Here is an 18,764-nt window from a genome sequence, read left to right on the forward strand (position 1 = left end):
ATAAAGCCTGCCCATTGTTTACTGGCTGGTCAAAAATGGGAGAAGCCTGGTTCAGAAACAAAGGTGAAATGATCCAGTCAATTTAGATAACACCAGTAACCTGGGTGAAATAGTGAAATTATTTTTGAGTGCATTTCCTAGCTTGGAAATGCTAGGAAGGCAAAGAGCTTCCTTCTTGTCCCTTCCCTGCGCTGGGAGTCAGCTGCCTTTTCTCCCCTGCACATGTGCTCAGCAGCATTTCTCCAGTGGGGTCCAGGGATCACAGCAGAGTGATTCCATGCAGCCTCTTCAGGCACCCCAGTAGAAAACAGCCAAATGGGAGACTGATCTGTTTTACAAATGACTACATGAAAAGCAAACATTTTTGTGACTTCAGTCACAAATGAGAATGAAGAGCACAACACTGTAAAACAGACCCTATGTTACTTTTCTAAATGCCCATCCCTGTACTTCAGAAGCCCTACCAGGAGTGTGAGGCCTTGCTCCTCCAGACCTTGTTCCTGTAGTTTTGGTGGGCAGCAGTCAGTTTTGTCATTTATCTGTGTACACAGACACATCTTGTTTATCACAACAGAATGTGCCTGCCCCAGCCACCAGGACCACAAGCCCTTATCTTGCATGCAATCTGTTTTCCTGCCTGCCTCCACTGCATGCTGCACAGTCAGACAGCAGGCAGTCACCTGCCCAGCCTGGGAAGCTGCCTCAGCTTTGGGAGCCTGCACAGGGCCCTGCACAGCTTTAGAAGCAAAATGGCACCAAGCCCTGCTGGGGGGTTTGTACATTATTGCAATGCAGGTGCTTTGGATCTGCTAATAACCCAGCCTAACTGAGTGTAGTTTTTAATGCTGTTTTCCTCCTAAAGCACTGTACGTTGGGGCCACCTGTTTGTTTCATAACCTGGTCCTGTTCACCTGTGCTATCTAATACAAAAGGGAAGATTGTTTCCAATCTAACAACCCCGAAGTATTATCTCAGTTGTTCTTTCATGCCTTAGAGGAGATACAGAAATGTCTCTTAATATGGGTCCATGATTCATAACTCACTGGCTTTTATATCCCCTTTTAGCAGATTCTTTCCTGTAGAGAGGAACACATTCCAGACACAAACACACTCCTGAAATAATCTTTTTCTCTAAGGCTACAGACATGGGGAAAAGGGGTACAAGGAGCTTGCAAGGGCATAGAGGATCAGCCTTTGGGCTGTGTATTTTCAGAAAGGTCAGCTTCATATAATTGCAGTACTGGTTCCTGCGAGGGTTGGTTATTTTAAGTCACTTTGCAGAAACATTGCTTTGAAAAAAGCAACGTACACAGGTTGGTGTCGAGCCTTTAATTTTAAACTTTCATTCTGCTGTGTAACAGAAGAGCAGACAGATTCCTTTTATGGAAGGAATTTGAACGTACACAGTGCACATGAAGTATGTCAGGGATGAGCATCCTGGAAAAACTTGAAACAGGAATTTTACATTAACAAAATCCATTTATTAACAACACTTGTTGATGAGGCCAGATCAGGACATTTTTGCTGTGGTATCAAAATGTCAGCAGATAGATTTACTTTTTCAGTGAATCAGAATTACTTTTTGCCCAAAGATTCTCCCAGCACCACATCAGGTCTCAGTTCGTTACTGACTCAGAGGGCAGACTGCCAGCTGAGGCACTGCCAAAGCCACTTCCTGCCATGCCTGGATTTCTTTGGAAATTTCTCAAGTGGATGATTAAGAAGAAGAAAGGCCAGGGCTGTGCAGACTGTGAGTGCTCGCGGCCGAGGTTTCGGCTGTGCCTTTATCACACACCGGTAGCTGTGCTATTTCCGCTGCGCCTGCTATCCCGAGCGTGCGGCAACCTTGGAGCTTTCTCTCCATACTTGGCAACTGCCACTCCACTGGGCCACGGTTCACTCCATGAGATCTCTTAATTTATGTGTTAAATACTGTTGATTTCTTTATAAAGAACACCAGAAGTTCCGCTACAGGCTTTGTTTATTATTTTTTTAGAAAGGCTATGAATAAAAGATTTATTTTTTAGCAGCCAGGGGAGGGAAGTAGGTTTCTAAAGCAACTGCAGCCATTGATTTGTGTCCTCCTACTCTTCTAACGTCTTTTCACTTCTCTTCTTGCCAAGAATGAAGTTAGTGAATCCTGGCCTTTGTGGAAAATGAGCTCATTTGCAGCCAGCATCCTGGAATATTTGGAGGATAAAGTGAGGGGTGAGATTTCTAACTCTTTGGCAAAGTCAGGTCCATCTTCTACCCTGCATGTAGTTCTCAGAACAGAGAGCAATCTTCTCTCATCAGATTGCTTCACCTAAATGCAAATTATTTTCATTTAGAAAATGCTAAAACTCCTAAAGCATTCACATATTGAATGGGAGAGTTCCCATATTGAGCATTCCCATATTGAGCCCAGGCTGAAATGAAAAGTCGCAGATGTAAGCTGTGAAAATTATGAATCAACATTTATTGATGATATGTACATAAGAGGTACAACACTTAGTGAAATATTATATTCATGACTATTTCCAGTATAGAAAGAATGTCTAGTTTGTTTTATACATGAAAGTTACAGAAATCAGTTCACTCTGTAAGAAAGCATTAAAAGCAAATGACTAACAATCCTTGTAAAGAGGAAAGGATCTGAACTACAAAAATAGAATCAGTCTACAGGGCATTCCAACTACAATATACAAGAACAGAGCCCAGGGTTGGGAGAAATTTTACCATCTGCATTTATTAATTTCTAAACAAATTGTGCTATAGATACTGTACAGTATGTAATTTCAAAATCTCAGGAACTTTCTGAGCATAAAGACCAACCTTATCCCTCTTCTTTTTAATCCTTTTTTACAATAGAACGTCACAAAACATTCCAGTTCATGCCTGGTCACCTTAAAGAAGGGGCAAAGGATGATGAGCAGGCAGCACAGAATTCTCCAGTGTGCAATTCATCCTGAAGCATCATAATGGGACTCACCAAGCAGGATAGTTTCTGTGCTTTGGGGCCTAATTTTTATTTCTTTCTGCCTAGAGGGGATGATTCTATTTATAAGCCCCAGGTCCAGAGTATCTAGGAATGAATCAGCTTCTTGTTGCTGCAGGGTTCTATTTTCTCATAGATCTGAACCATAGCTCTGATATCAGAAGATTTTTGCCACTGACTGTGCAGCTGATCTGTTTTTATGACGAGACATACTTTTGTGAATAACAGGCCTGTACAACAACCACAGTAGCTTTAGACGTATTTAATTTGGCATTTATTTTCCAATAAATGCTAACATCCCTTTTTAGCAACGAAAGAAACAGCCCCATTGCCCATGAGTGTATTCATCTCTCTCAGAGACTGTTCCTGCTAGGGGGATGAAGCAGAGGTTCCTCCTGGGACTCCTCAGGCACTCTGGACAGAACTGGCAGCCCCTTGCTGCCTGCAGGCTTGCCCAGCCCCAGCTGAGGGACTGCACTGCTTTCCTGGCATCTGTGCCCAAGGAGGGACTGGAAGTGCCTCAGAGGGATCCTGTGATGCTGTGAGGTGACTAAGGGCTGATGGTGCACAGAGCCAAAAGCAGCCCGGGCAGCCAGCAGGAATGCAGCTAGATGGACTTCCCCTGATTCACTGTGCCAATTTAAACAGTGACTTACTAAGCTTCCGGTGATAAAGAGTCCAAACATTTGAAGCAAACGAGAAGAAAATAAAACAGAAACTTATCATTCCAGGTGAACATTAATTCTTTATGTCCTAACAAGTGTATTCACCAGGCAGCAAATCTATGCTGGGATCACTTTCACTCACTGCCAGGGAACTACACACATGCAGCTTCTAACACACACCATACTGCTTAGATATTGAAAACTAAAATTAACATATTTACAATGAGCTGGCTGCATACACGATTCTGAATGTTATTAAAACTGGGTACTCCATAAGAGACAGATAAAGTAGTTACTAAGCTGTGGAATCTAATCAGTTGAACGGTCAAAAAGAAACAAACCCAGATACAAATGAAAAACAGAAAGTCGAACAAAATTTTAAAACACAGTCTAATTTTCTACTATGGCTCAACACACAGAAACCAATTAAATTAATTTAAAGCACAGCTACACATACTGTATACACCATTTCACTGAAATTACATATTGATAGCTACATTATCTACACTAAGTGCAGAGAGGCACTGGACATCATGCTTCAACAAAATGTCAAAACTGGTATCAATAAGGTTTTACAGCTATTAGTAACTCAGCACTATGCTACCTGCAATTCCTATTAAGTTAATACCTGTTACATCTGATTTAAAATACAATATAGATCAAAGTACAAGGGTATATCAACACACTTCCTACATATATATCTACTAGAAACGTAGGCTCCAAAACCTCAGCAGAATAACATGGCCCCACAGATTTCTGAATAGCTGAAGAGATACCCAGTATCAGTCACAGTGGGACAGCAGTCCTTCCTCTTCCATGTTTTCTTTGTTTTGAATTACAGTCAAAGAGCTAGTAGGCCATAGAAGATTTTTTTTTTGTTTGCTATATAGTTGTTATGAATATTTATATTATTTCGTTTTTATTCCTCTAGAAACAGTTCTTTATTAATTGAGTTGAAATTGTTATAGCCACGACCTTAATGGCAACAGGTATTTGCCTAATGGGAAGAAATTACCAAAATGAGAAGTAACTGTCATTTGGGTTGAAAAATATAGTGGTTATTCTCTTAAAAATACTTAAGAACACAGGAGGTATTTCTATGGATGCTACCCAGTTACATTGGTCCCATGGTGGTTCTGTTGGTCCTTTTTCAAGAAGGCAATATTAGGTGGCAAAATCCTGAACTTTTTCCACAGGCTGAACTCACACACACTGTATTGTAGCAAGATGGATGGGGCCTGACAACATATTTTTTTGCCTACCCAGATCTATTTTCTATAAACTGCATTCTGAGCAAGTCAGTTATACATTAACAGGTCCTAAGGAAGAACTGCAGGATTTGGCAAAGGTAACATCAGGAAAAATTATAAAAGTGAGGGACGATCGCCCGAGACAGTCAATCTAGAAGATTGCTCAGATTATTATAGTATTGTTCCATGATGAACTGCAGCATTTAAGGACATCTTGAAATTCCTATTTGCTTCTTGCATTTTGTGCTTTGTCTATAATTCATCACCAAACATAGCACAAAAATATTTCATTGATCCTAAATGTCATAAGAAAACTGATTTTGTTCTAAGGTATAGATCACCTTTAAAGGATTATTTCCCTACCTAATATGATCCCATACAAAACATTATAAGAAAATATTTGTGTGTCTGTAAATCACAGATACTAGGTAATTTAATTCAGTCTACACTGTAGTTTCCAGAGAACAAGTACAAACCCCTAAAACCTTTATTATTCTTAACTAAATCAGTGTTGAGCACACAATATTTAACACTATAAATACATATTCAGCTTCTTCTGATGCATTCTACAAGCAAGAGCTCATACTGGATTATAGGAAATAAGATATATTTAAGAAAGGAACAGGATATATTGGATGGAAGTGTATGCAGTTGTCTTTAAGTAGGAAGGACAACCTGTAGTACACAAGAACTCACAAGTCCATACAAAACGCCAACATGGAAATGCTATAATCTACAATACTGACTGCAAAATCAATATGCAAGCACAGTCTGCTTACAGTCTTTGAAAAACTGTAGAAAAATGAATGGAAGAGAATGATACAAAAATTCCAGCAGACTACACTATTTATGTACAAAGCAATACAGAGGTACAAGACAATCCAGGCTGTGTGATGCTGCCTATGACAGCTTCCCTTTGTGCAATGGTGTGTGCCACAGAGCATCACTAAAAACAGTTGCAGGACTCCTGAATGGTGAGTAGAAGACTAGAAGGACTGGATGATCTAGCATTGATCAGCATTGGCTCTGCAGCAGGATGGAGTTAGAAATGAAAGGAGATCAAAGGTTGGGTTAAGTGAGAAACCTCACAAGTCTTCTTGTCTCCCCAAATTTTGCATTAGGCAGTTGGTTATTTCCATCCTGGACTAGTAGAGATGTACTCAGTGGCTCAGCCATGTGCTCTAAGCTTTTCCAATGTTTGTAACCCGGCTTTTTTGTAAGACTCCTAGCTGCAACTGCATAACCACTTTATGATTTGAATCAGCCATTAGTGGGGAGTCACTGGGTTTCCCCTGAACAGGAGAAGATGTCTCTGGGATGGTGGGCACCAGTGAGGGACAGTTCCTTGGAATCTTGTGCCAGGGAGGCCACTCAAAAGAGAAGTAAGAGAATTACCAGGACCTGGACATCAGCAGCAGTTTGACTCATTCATAGCAGCAGATTTCCATTGAGCACAAAGGATGACCAGGAGGAAAACCGAGGGAGGCCCCCACTGCAGAGGCTGTAGCAGGCACTGCTGCTGCTGGGGCTTCCCCACGAGTCCTGCCTGGCTCTGTGCGTTGTCTGGGGGCAGACACAGCCTTGGTGCCCACGGGGAAGAAAGACTGATGACTTTGGAAGGAATATGCACCAAATACATTGCTTCAGGAAAATCACGAGCAAGAACACGACATTTCCAAAAACAGCATGGCAAAGCTGAACAAGTAATTTACAGCTCGACTGCCTTCTTTGACACTTCACTACTGTAAATCCTTTGTTTGCTCTTTTTACTACTTGAAACTACACTCTCTATACCATTCTTCAGGCAAAGGAAACTAGGTAAATACTTTCCCTTCAAAGTCATCAATACTATTGGAGAGAAGAAAATAACTCATCTTTCCAAGAATTCTTTCTGCTGGGAACAGGTGCTTCTACATAATTTTATATGGTGAATTATAGCTGAGGTGAACTGTCTCAAAGGACTACACACCTATCATAATGGCTAATGTGAAAAATATCTTAATTGTGGCCTTAAAAGTCACAGTAATAAAACCAAGATAGTCTTCAGGCTCATAACAGAATAATATTACAGTACATTTTTATAAAGTGCCCTTATTTATCCTTCTGTAAATTAATTCAAATGCAGCAATCAAAAGAGCTGAATGGAAATCAAAGAGATGAGAAATAGTTACACCTTTATGTGTCCACAAAAGGATTCTTCTGAGCCCGGTACTAAAGCTCAGAGCCTTTTTAAAGATAGAAAGAGAAGTGAATGTTAGAGAGAGGTTTATTATTGCCTATAGTTATGGGGATTTGTGCAACTGCTCCTGTGTTGCTACAACAAGGCTGCAATAACAGAAATGAAGGCAAGCAAGCAAAGAAAATTGAGGCAAGTCACCAGAATAAATTTGTTCACATGCTGATGCCTCAGCTTCTCAGATGAACAGTCTACTCTTCTGTGTGTCTACTGCCAGAAAACTAGTGGCCCTGGGAGTGATGGAAAACAAATTAGAAATCTATATTACTCCTACTTTTAAAAGTGGCATAAGGTCTAGAATTCCATGCGCTTTGAGAAAGAAATGGAGATCATCTATATCTCAGAAAAAAACAAGGGAAAAATCTGTAATGAAAGTGATCCTTATTTTTGTGCTGAGTTTAAATTCAGTGCTGGACTTGTAGCACTGAAACAATTAAGTATAAAAGAAGTATCTTGGCAGAAATCTTTTCCATGTGAGAATCAACTTCATTATAAATAGCAGACAAAGACTATTCCCTAGGATGGGATTGTGAAATGTCTTATAACTTAACAGAGTCAGGAAGAGACTTGATTTTTTCCTGGAACACTGTGACTCCCACAGATTTCAGTGGGGCTTTCACATAGTCAAAGCATTGCAGGCACAGCTTTTACTACTGCATACAGTTTTTCAAAGACATCATAAGTTTCTCACCAATTCAGATGGAAAAACCACATTTTTTAATAGGGACCAAGTGGCTTTTGCCCTACATGTTTGAAGAATCTTTGTGTGTAAGACCCACACACATTTCTTAAAAGGCTGGTGCAGCATTGAAGAAACAATTTAAGTGGCAAAGTGCTCCACCTCTTCTGCTGTTCTAACATACAGCCTGCTCTACTTTCAGTGAACAGATACTATAAGAATACTGACCCAGCTTCAGCAGCAAATGCACGAAGCAAATGTGCAATCATGTATGTAATTTTGTATGCAATGAACTGAGTCTTTGCCTGGTCTAGACTCTTCCATGTGCCAACGTGCTGCCAGCAATCTAAAGGCCAAAGGATATCACAGTTGCACAGATAAAGGTGGAGGGAACTGACAGAGCAGCAGAAAACAATGTTAATATAAACTACACAGAAACAAAATGACTTTTCACTGAGCTTTTTCCTTAACTTTGCCACCCCAGCACTGTGAGCAGATACAAAAAATTTGCCAGATGCAAATTAATGCACTGAGACTCCTAGTGAAAGCAAAAGGAGGCTGGCCAGCAACCAGCACTGCCTGCTGAAACGTGAACCTTGGATTAGCTGAAGTGGATGGTCCCTGGGTTATTTTCTGTTTATTTAGTTAAGTAGCAACCCGGCCTCGTGGAATGAGCAAATCGAGAAATGAAAGCCAACAGTGAGTTACATTTTCCCACATAAATGGAAAGCTTTTTGATGATTTAATACAGTGCTGCACTGGAGTAACACTATATTAAATATTCAGTCAGGCTACAAGCAGAGGAATATATGAAACCCAACATTTCTCCTTCTCCCACATCCACATTTAAATAGAGAAATACCGTCATAATTATATTTTGAAAAATCCCTGAGTTACTGTATCTACAGAATTACCACTTTAAAATCACAGTCTGCTATTCTAATCCTATCAAAAGATCCAAATTTATCCTCCCATTTGTGGGTGGGGTTTCTCTAGCACTGCATTCCTTCCTTCCCTAGTCTCCATCCAAAGAAGCACTCTTCAAAGGGCATTACATCCCAAGTGGATAACTGTAAGCATATTCTAAGTGTTTCTCAATATGTAATTTTGTGGAGCTGCCTGGTCACATGTTGCTGACATTCCTATTTGTTTCCAACTGCTAAACAGTTTCAAATGACAGTTAAAAGTATATGGACCAATTTTCTAAAGCTACTTTCAATGCAAGCAATCAGTGTGGCTGCTCCTAAGAAACTGCTGTGGTGAAGAGGACAAAAAAATCATCTATTAATGGGTGAGCTGTGCCATGAAACAGCTCAAGAATGCTGGATATAAATTGGGGTAAATGCTGTGTGCTCATTCTTGGATATAACTGCCCCTCAAGAGACAGCAAATTTCACTTGATGAAAGCCAGCACCCTCAGAGTAGGGAACATTTTACAGTACCTACACACCATCCCAGGCACATTTCAGGCCCATAACCCAGGGAATGCTACTTGGGAAGCAATAGCTAGACAGAGGTTAACTCTGGATATGCTCATAGCAATGACTGAAGAAAAGAGAATACAACATGCCTGCCACTTCTCTGAAAAATCTACAATTCCATCCTTCAACAAAAAAAAAAAAATTAAATCCTCAAGATCCTACAGGAGGCCTTTGGGAAAGGCCTCCCCCTGTAATACATGTTAGAGGTCTACAGAATTCACAGTGGTTCAATATTGGTTAAATTTTATAGGCCATTTTGCTTAGGATTTGCTTGGCCATGGCATTCAAGTGATGACAAAAACACAGTGGTAAGAAAACTATTCCACGATAAATGCTTAAATGAGGGGTACTCTGACAGTGGACTTGATCTTGCACATCATTAATGATGCAAGTAGCCTTGGCTGGCTTAGGTCCATGTGCAGTTTCAGAGATATTTATATTAATGCAGATGAACAAAAGCAGATTATTTTTTTACTTTAATAGCTTCTGCAGAGCCAAATAACACTCTACAGTTAAACACATTATTCCCCTTTAAACCCATGACTGGTCTGAGCATAGACACAAAATGGCCTATTTCCATAAATGTTTGAACTCTGTTTCTTGCCATTTTTAAGTTCACCATATGCTCATATTATGATTCATTCTGAAAACTTCCGAGAGCTCCCCCCAAAACTGCACAAAACTTGTTCTGTGAGAAGAACTATCCAAGACCACGTGGCTCAGCTTTGCTATGGAACATTGCTAACAGTATAATGGCATTCACCAGTATCTTAAAATTGCTAAGTATTAACAAGCACCTTTAAAAATATTTCACAAGGTTTATTCTAACTGCAATTTCTTCTGACATGTTGAGTCAGATATAGTATGTTGATCAAACACTGTCTCACTAATTCAGATGCCATGTGCTCAAAGAAACATTTCTGTGACATTAGGGAGTTATATACTTATTACTCTGCAAAAGAGATAAAGATGTAATTCAACATACTGCCCTAATCCTGAAATTCTGGTTTCATTTTCATTCAGTCCTAACCCTGGACAAATTCTCTTAACTTTATATGGAATTTGGTTTAGCAATGAATTCAGGATTTAGCCACTCTATGAAACATGATGTACTTGAAAGGTGGCTTTCACTTCATAGCAAATGCTATGGATGATCATATTCAAAAATTATGTAAGAGTAATGGATTCAGAACTTGTTTGCAGCTCATTATCAAGTACCCAATCATGACATCCATAACCAATCTTAGTAGTAGCTTACTTCCCATGAATGGGGGAAACTCCTGTGACATCAGTGGAGCAGGGTGAATAGTAAGGTACCACCTACTTTGATTAAAAATGGCACAACTGAGTCCATGGTTTTCTGTATTTTGCACAGCAGTCATACATTTTAGTGAAGGAACTACTACCCCTGTAATTACACTGCCTTGTATGGTAGGGTGCATTGTGGTCACAAAGCAGCACAGCCCCAGCAGAAAAGAAAGGCTGCACCTGCCCTGGGGCATCTGATAAAAACACACCACATGCACGTACAAATTGAAGGTCTTCTCTTGATGTTAAGTTATAGTTGTACTGATCCAATGAAATGTCTGGGACAATTTATTGACTTCTATGCATTAATCCTGCCCCTGGATCTAAGCTCAGTTTAAAGTACAACTAGGCACAAAAGTACAGTGCTTGTTATTATCAAAACAAATGGAAATCTTTAGGGATGTTTTCAAAAGGTATTTTAGCCATACAGCGATAAACAGATCAGGTATGCCACAAGAGTCACCAAAAGACTTGAAGGCTTACGTGGTGTTACGTTTCTCTTGTATCTGTGACCCTGAGTCCCTGTAGTGAACTGTACTGGCACTTTGATCTTCCCATTTTGCAGCATTTACATTCTCTGTGTCTTGAATGAAAGGGGAAGTGGGTGAGAGCTCATTGCACTGCATGGAGCGTTCTCCAGGTGCATCATCCAAACAGTAACACAAGGGAGACAGACGGCTATGGATCATTGCTGGGCAAAGACACTACAATGACTTGATGGGATCTTTGCTAAGTTTCAGTTACAAAATTAAGCAGAAACTGTAATGTTAAATAGGAAAAAAAAAAAAAAAAGAGAAATCTTCTTAATCATGGTATCTTCTGCCGCAACATAGCTTCAGGACTTATTAAGGATGCAGCTAGGAATCTCTTCACTTAGTTTTCCCGTTTCCAAGGCTCTTCTTCAACAACATTGAAGTCTGCAGATTTGCCATTGGTTGCCAGTGTTACCTGCAAGTAATTATCATCAACAAGCAACTTAAAGGCCAAGGCACTTTGACAAGAAAAGTAGTGAGTTTTATATGGAAGATTATGATATTTACAGGAATGTGACATACACTGTCACTTATTATATAAGTAAAAGGTATTTATTCAGAATTCACACCACTTTCAAATAGTGAGACTCCTGTTCATTTATTTATTATAATGACTAGAAAACATCAGCAGTAGAAAAATGTTCCACATTTTCTGAACCTTCACTGCAGTTTTGGGTTTTTTTAATCGATATGTCAGATTCTACCCCTTCTGTCTCTTGTAGATTTCTCTGGAAAATGTCAAAAACAGATTTTTTTTTTTAACGTAGAAAATAGTGTTTTTTCAGTGGAATTCCTTAGCAAAGCTGCATACCTGATGCAACATGAAAAATATGCAAGGCCAGAATAATCATAGATGTGCATCTATACAAACTCACCTACAATTACACCACCTTTAAAGAAATGGAAGAAAAGACATGTTGTGAAAGTTTTGTTCATCATACCACTGTAACAATGTAGTGAATGATTTTGACTACAGTCCAATTAAAAATTCATAGTAATGCTAAACTGGTCTCACATGATTAACAGCAAAACCTCACTCTTTCCTGTAAAGATATATGCTGGAATTTTCAGGTTCTAAGTATGGTAAAAGACCTATAGAGATCTACCAACTCACAGTGAACACTGGACAACGTGTTCCATTCCAGAGACCAGTATAAATGAACCTGTGTTTTAAGAAAGAATCTCTAGCCATATAACTTTAAAAAATCAAAAACCCAAAAAGGTAAAATGTCAATTTCAACAAAAGTGATGTAGATCTTGATAAAGCGAGAGAATCTTTCATTTAATTCTAAATGGATGGCTTACTTTTTCCTAACTTACCTTGTAAGTTAACATCTTCAGCTTCAAATGAAAACTTAAAGACAGAGCTGAAATTCCCCATGCTGGATAAACAGGATGCATGGAAGCATTGGGACATGGAAACATGACAAAATGCACTGATTTTTGAAACAAAGTCAAGCTTTTTCTTAGATAATAGGAAGGGGGAAACATGCAAGTACAGGAATTACCAGCTTATTCAGAAATGAAAATCACACAGAGTCACGTGAAATATGATAATAAAAAAATACAAAAATATCATGCAATAGCAACCACTCTAATCCCATACAAAGGTAAACTACTTATTAATTATGTACATTGACCATGCAAAATTATAAACTACTAGTGTTATACATGGAATATATTACAGAAAGTAAAAAGAAAGGGCATGCTAGTAGATTAGCTTTTCCATATCCTGACCAGAGTTGCAGTAAGCTTTTCAACACACCAGCGCATTGGACAGGACGAAGAGATGGCTTTTCAAATTTAACAGCTGGCTGTTTCAAAGCCCCAAATCCCACTCTCTGATGCCTTTGCAAGTCTGACACTTGGGAGTTGTAGACCACTTCAACATGATCCAAATGCTTTGCAAGTGCCAGCATATATTCATAGCTCATCAATTAGGTCACAACAACACATCCTTTTGGCAGCTTGCAGAGAGAAAAGAGAAGTGACCTGCTCAAAGTCAGTCTTGTGCTCAATCCAGTAAAGCCTGGCTCTTTTCACGAGACTGAGACTGTAAGCAGAGCAAACCTAAAACAATTAAAAAGGACAAACATTTCTTGCTCATAAATCACTGGTCCCAAACTTGAATTAAAGGGTGTGCTTAGGATGACATACAGCACCATTAATCCATGGCTTTGAGGCAATCTGTTGCCTCAGCTGAGGGAAATGATATGTGAAACTGAAGGAGAAAAAAAAGTGCAGCAAGTACTGATTTCAGCAACAGGCTACTACTTTTTAACTTGACTTGGATTTGTCTGCAAATCTGAGAAACTGGGAGCAGACAAAACTATCAGTATTCAGTTCTGTAAACATAATCTTAAATCCAGCATTGTCTATTTAACTTAACAGTTTTAAAAAATTCCAAAAGAAGTTATCTAAAAAGTGTGTGTGCACACGCTCTTTCTTTCCAGAGTGTTTCTTTTTTTCTTCCAATTTTAATCCCTTGTGTCCTTGCCTTTTTTGAGAAATATAAATTAATGACAATTCTCAATTTTGTGTAAGCATGTATTCTCTTTCCATTTCCGATCTTATTTTTTAAATTTTCCAAATGGAAAAAGAGTGGATCTGAAGAGAAGGGGAGAGTCGTATCAGAAAAAAGTATGGTTTTAAAAAAACCCACTTCATTGAAACCTTGGAAAATTCAGGGAAAAATTAAAGATAAGATGAATGCTGTTTGTTTTTCTTTTTTTTTCCTGAATTCAATATTATTTTTTCCCCCCAAAACTTCAGGTTTGGCCTGCATTCTCAGGAAGTAACCATTAAGAAAAAAAAAATCATTCTAAACATTATCAGCCAGGCTAGAGACAAGTGAAAATGACAGTATAGGATTATATTTCCAATAGAAATGGTGATCTGCTAATGAACTTAGTGCAGTCATTCACAGATAGATACTGGCTCAGTTGTGGCAACTGAAAGGTATGAGAGAATCTGTTTGGATAAATGGCTAAGGTAGGCTGATTGGCAAATCCACTGTCTCAAAGACAGTGCACAGCATCAGACTGGAGCATTAATCAGTGCAAAAAAAAAAAGAGACTATGAAATCAGGAAAAAACACTATTAAATGAGAAGTTCCACCTTGCTTTACTTTCTTTTCTCCTCTTTTTCAAAAACTCTCTCTGGATTTTAAAGAGCTCCATCCCAGTGGTGGGTTCTTAGTGAACTTTTAACCACTAACTTCCCTATCTTCACATTCAGCTGGTGGGGTTGCTCAAGCTCACTTCACTCTGATCAAGACATCATAATTAGTATTAATATTGCATGTTAGTTACAGCAAGGTTACAGAGGGCAGAGAGTATTTGTGCCTTAGTGCCTGGGGAAGGAACGCTGACAGAAGAGAAGCAGAAGCGTGCTGTGTGAGTGCAGGAGCATTCTCATGCCAAAGCGCATTCAACGTGTCGACCTCTGAACAGCATATCATGAAGGCAGTCAGCAAGTGACAACACCTGCATCTGAATTGCAGCCATCCTTCATTTGGGTTGGCAATTAAGTTCTCTGTTGCCACAGAAAATTAAGTAAATGTCCATAGAAGGTGATGCCATATTCTCTGTGTCTTGGCATATTCCATAATACGCTGCATCTTGCCTTTTGATATGTAAACAAAGTACATGATTTTTTCCCATCAAATGACAAGTTTTAAGAAGAGTGCAAAAAACCATCTTTTGAACTGCTCAAACACATTCAAAATGTCTGGGGTTCATGGACCTTGTTGTCACATTGTTATTTGCAGAACGATTTGAAAAACACATGCAGGTTAAAAAATAAGATAAAATAAAGCATGCAGTGCTATATACATGTCTCAATATCCATAAATGTGAAAGGTACCTTGCACTCATCTACCATGACTGAGTTGTGAGCTGCAAAAACACATTGGTTTGAGTTGTTTTCCCTATGATTTTTCATGTCGTCATAGATTGACTGAGTCTTGGTCATTTCAATGTCTTCATGCCCTTTATGATGGGAATCAATGGTGTCAAGTTCTGCCTTGGAAAGGTGGTAGACAATGCCAGCACCAAAAGAATCCCCCACTACATTGACTGACGTTCTCATCCGGTCCCTACAAAAGAAGGAAAAGGCAGAGGCTGAATGGCATGAGAGGAAGAAAAAGCAGGGCATGGCAGCCCTGTTCATGGTACAGTTACTGCATTTGTTTCAGGAAGCTTAAGGTATCTTTTTAAGAGAGATGGGAGCTTTCAAGGGAAATGGGAGAAGTTTGCTTTCCCAAGGGACTTGTTCAAACTCCTATGTCCCAGCTGCTTATTCTCATGGAATATGTCAAAGAATGTATGAATGTATGCTAGGTCACAGCCAAACTGCAGAGATGTGCTTTAGTGAGATTCCCCATGCCTGCTTCTGGAGCTGGAGGTTTCAATATCATGGTGCCAGGCTCACACCCCTACCCTTTATTTAATCTGAATTTATCAGAGCACTGAACTTAATGCAGCCAGAGAAAAGAATTTTGGTTCTGATGAGCTGATCTCATTTCTAGTTTGAATTAACAAAAGGCCTGTCCCTTTACTCTTAGTGAGCAAATTATGGGGAACAAAAATGCCTGAAATATCTCCATAATGCTTAGGCTATTGAAGCTCCTCTCCTGGCACCATCTTTACAGATGGCCATCTGTTGGTGTGGCAGCATGCCCACTCACACTACGTGCGCCAGAGTTTGGCATATGAGCAACCCAAATATAGGTCATGGCCTACAAAATTATGAGCCTGTGACAGCATTTCACTAACGAGTGCCCCTTGTTGTAGGAGGGTGTCAACAGAGGCTAACATACTTCATTACAAAGAAATATGTTTGTTGGCACTTTCTGGACAGGATGCCATTAAGCAGACATGCTGCCTTTCTCCTGTCTTGTCTTTAGTGTGGCTCTATCTGACAACAGTGAAGTCACAGTTGTGGATTTTCGCTGACTTCAGAATTCTGCCCCAAACCTGACCAAAATTCTGCAAAAACGGGAGCTGGGTCCTGCTGTCTTTCCTGCTGCAGGAAAAAAAAAATCATTTACAATCTCTTTTGCCTCTTCATATCTGCACTAAACATAAAACTCCTAAAAACCTTCTGACCAAGGGTTGCAAATTAAACCGACTGAAAGCAGCCAAGTCTAGCTCTGCCAAATAGGTCAGAGAAGTGATTACACCAATTAATTCTCAGAAGTGTATTTATGAAGATTCATTTACACAAAATGGCCAGGTTGAACAGTGTGCACATTTGCCAGGTGACAAAAGCTAGCATGTAAGACCTCATTTCCCAAGAGAGCGATTAATTTCAAAACAACTTTTCTAGTATTTCTAGTACTAGATTTGTGTGACATCTCCTTTTTCTGTAGAACACCAAGAAGAAAACATCTAAATATATAATGTCTCAACTGGTAAACATTCATTATTCATGCTTATTCATGACCATATCAAATTTTGAGCACATTCTAACATCTTTGCTCTACACATTAGTACATCTTCCTTTCTCAGCTGTGGAATTACAGTCCCATTCAAGTTTCTCCTCTCCCTCTCAATATTATCATGCTTACATATTTACAGACTTTGCGGTGGAATATCTTTGCTGAAGCAGTTAATTTTCTGGGTTTTGGCTTCAAAAGAATATCCAGAAGGGGAAACCCTCTACAGTAATTCCCTCGAGAAACAAACCAACAACCTATAGGAGGAAAACATCCTTCCAGTTTTGCTTCATGCAAATTAAATGCTTTATACAGTTCTCATCCAATGCCTGTGAAAATGCCTATTTTAAACCTGGTCAGAGTGGTAGAATAGGAAAATAAGACTTTCTGGCATGATTTTTAATTAAGACCGTTAAATACACTGAACCTGGCAATACAACTCTTCAAAAAGAACACCTACTTAATTGTTTTGCATGAGTGGTGTTAAATTTGGAAAGGATTCACTGATGCCAGATGACAGAGGGATAGTATAGCATGCCAAGAAACCAAAGTGCAGAGAATACATAAATATAATTGAGGCAGAATTCAAATTCTGGAAGGGTCATTTGAGGAGATGCTCCAGCTCATGCACATGTACTACAAGCTGAGAGATAAAGCAATACAAACTGCACACTGATGCACAATGTGTTACACTGCGCGATCCGAAGGAAACAAGGAAGGTCCTTTCCACAGAAACAACAAAGTCTCAGCTGTCAGGAATCAACAGCAAAGTGCCACTGACCTCTTTTGGGGCAAAGAACACCCTATGAAGAACAAAGACAATTGCACTTACTCTTTTGTTAAAACCATCCAACCAATTAATTCCAGGCAAGTGGGATGATGTAAACAAAACAAATATAGAAAAGTTGCAGTCTAGACCCTTTTCATTACATCCAGACTTCACCTGAGTCGGAATATTCTGACTCTGATCTAAGCCAAGGCTTAGATCAGAGTCAGAATATTCAGACCCAGAGTCAGAACTGAAGCAATCTTTTTCTGAGTTACTGAATGAAGGTTTAAGTACTGGATCAGCTGCCCAAGCTTATTTTCCCTAATTCCGCTCTCTTTGCTGCAAAATACCACTAATCTGGTAACGCTGATATTTGCTAAGCTTGTCAGCTCACATCTGGAGAGTACCCAGTTTGTAACTCAAGCAAAATAAGCTCATTTTATTCCATCTGTTGGCATATATTTGCTGTCCTGTTAAATGTCACTGCTGTGTTGTGCTTTCTTTTAAACCGTAATAGAGTCTGTAAGAGTTGTGAAATCCTGGGAAACTTGCCTGGTTGAAAGAGCTAACACTGGGTATGCATGCATGGGAGGTAGAAAAATGGAACAACCCAATAGATACTGGAGAGACTTGAAAAAAAAAATCAACATGGAAACCTTTCAGCTTGTTTGAAGGAGAGAGTGTCAAGTTTAAGGATTTGACATAGTGTGATCTTTGTGTTACACAATGACCAAATTATGCAAAACTGGTTTTGGTAAGACCACATTTTCAGATGGTGGTAGTACTGTAAAATCAGGTGATGTTCTGATATTTGCTTTTGTCCAAAATAATGAAAAATTCATAGAGTAGAATATTTTTTTAAAACCTTTTTTATCTGAAATTGAAATGTTATTGAAGGGATGTTCTAAGTATTTGTACATGGCTGGTTGCATTTACTCATGGGTCCCAGAAAACTGGCTGGAATTGGGTCTTAAATATTTTATTAACTTTCTCTTCTACATTCTGTTAGAAATACTGTTGTAACATTATTCAGTGTTTGTAGGTAAATAAAATGTGTTTTTACATTTCATTTCAGATATTCTTTAGGTGTGGTTTGTGGGTACAAAAGCTTGCTCAGAATTTGGCCTGTGTGCCTTTTCTTAATATAGCTATATCAGCAGCATCATTTTTCATAGTCCATTAGATCATTATGGCTACCACAAAACAGCCACTGGAAGATGGAAAATGAAGCTATCAGTTGTTGAACATAGATTAAGAAGTACAGTGGCATGACACAGAGCTTTTCACCTCTTCTTTTATCTCTTTTTCTTTTACCTCAGTTCTGAGTCACAGTGCCCTGGCACTGCTTATCGTAGGCCATGAGGATCCAAACCCAACCATTTGGGCTGAAAGTTCTCTTGCCTTCCATTTATTTTGGAAAGACATCTTG

General features: G+C 39.2%; 1 protein-coding gene across 1 annotated transcript in view; it reads right to left on the reverse strand.

Moving 5' to 3' along the window:
- Positions 1-2,430: 2,430 nt before the first annotated feature.
- SLC1A2 (solute carrier family 1 member 2) overlaps positions 2,431-18,764 on the reverse strand; it is an 85,747-nt gene continuing 69,413 nt past the window's right edge. The window contains exons 10-11 of the mRNA XM_054276220.1: positions 14,994-15,225; positions 2,431-11,544 (exon numbers count right to left, since the gene is read on the reverse strand). Coding sequence (XP_054132195.1) covers positions 11,470-11,544; positions 14,994-15,225 — 307 coding nt within the window. The 3' untranslated portion in view covers positions 2,431-11,469. The remainder of the gene's footprint in view (positions 11,545-14,993; positions 15,226-18,764) is intronic.

This window comes from Melozone crissalis, unplaced genomic scaffold (genome assembly GCF_028551555.1).
Source record: "Melozone crissalis strain CALT ecotype California unplaced genomic scaffold, PUWL_Pcris_2 ptg000018l_1, whole genome shotgun sequence".
Classification (NCBI taxonomy): domain Eukaryota; kingdom Metazoa; phylum Chordata; class Aves; order Passeriformes; family Passerellidae; genus Melozone; species Melozone crissalis.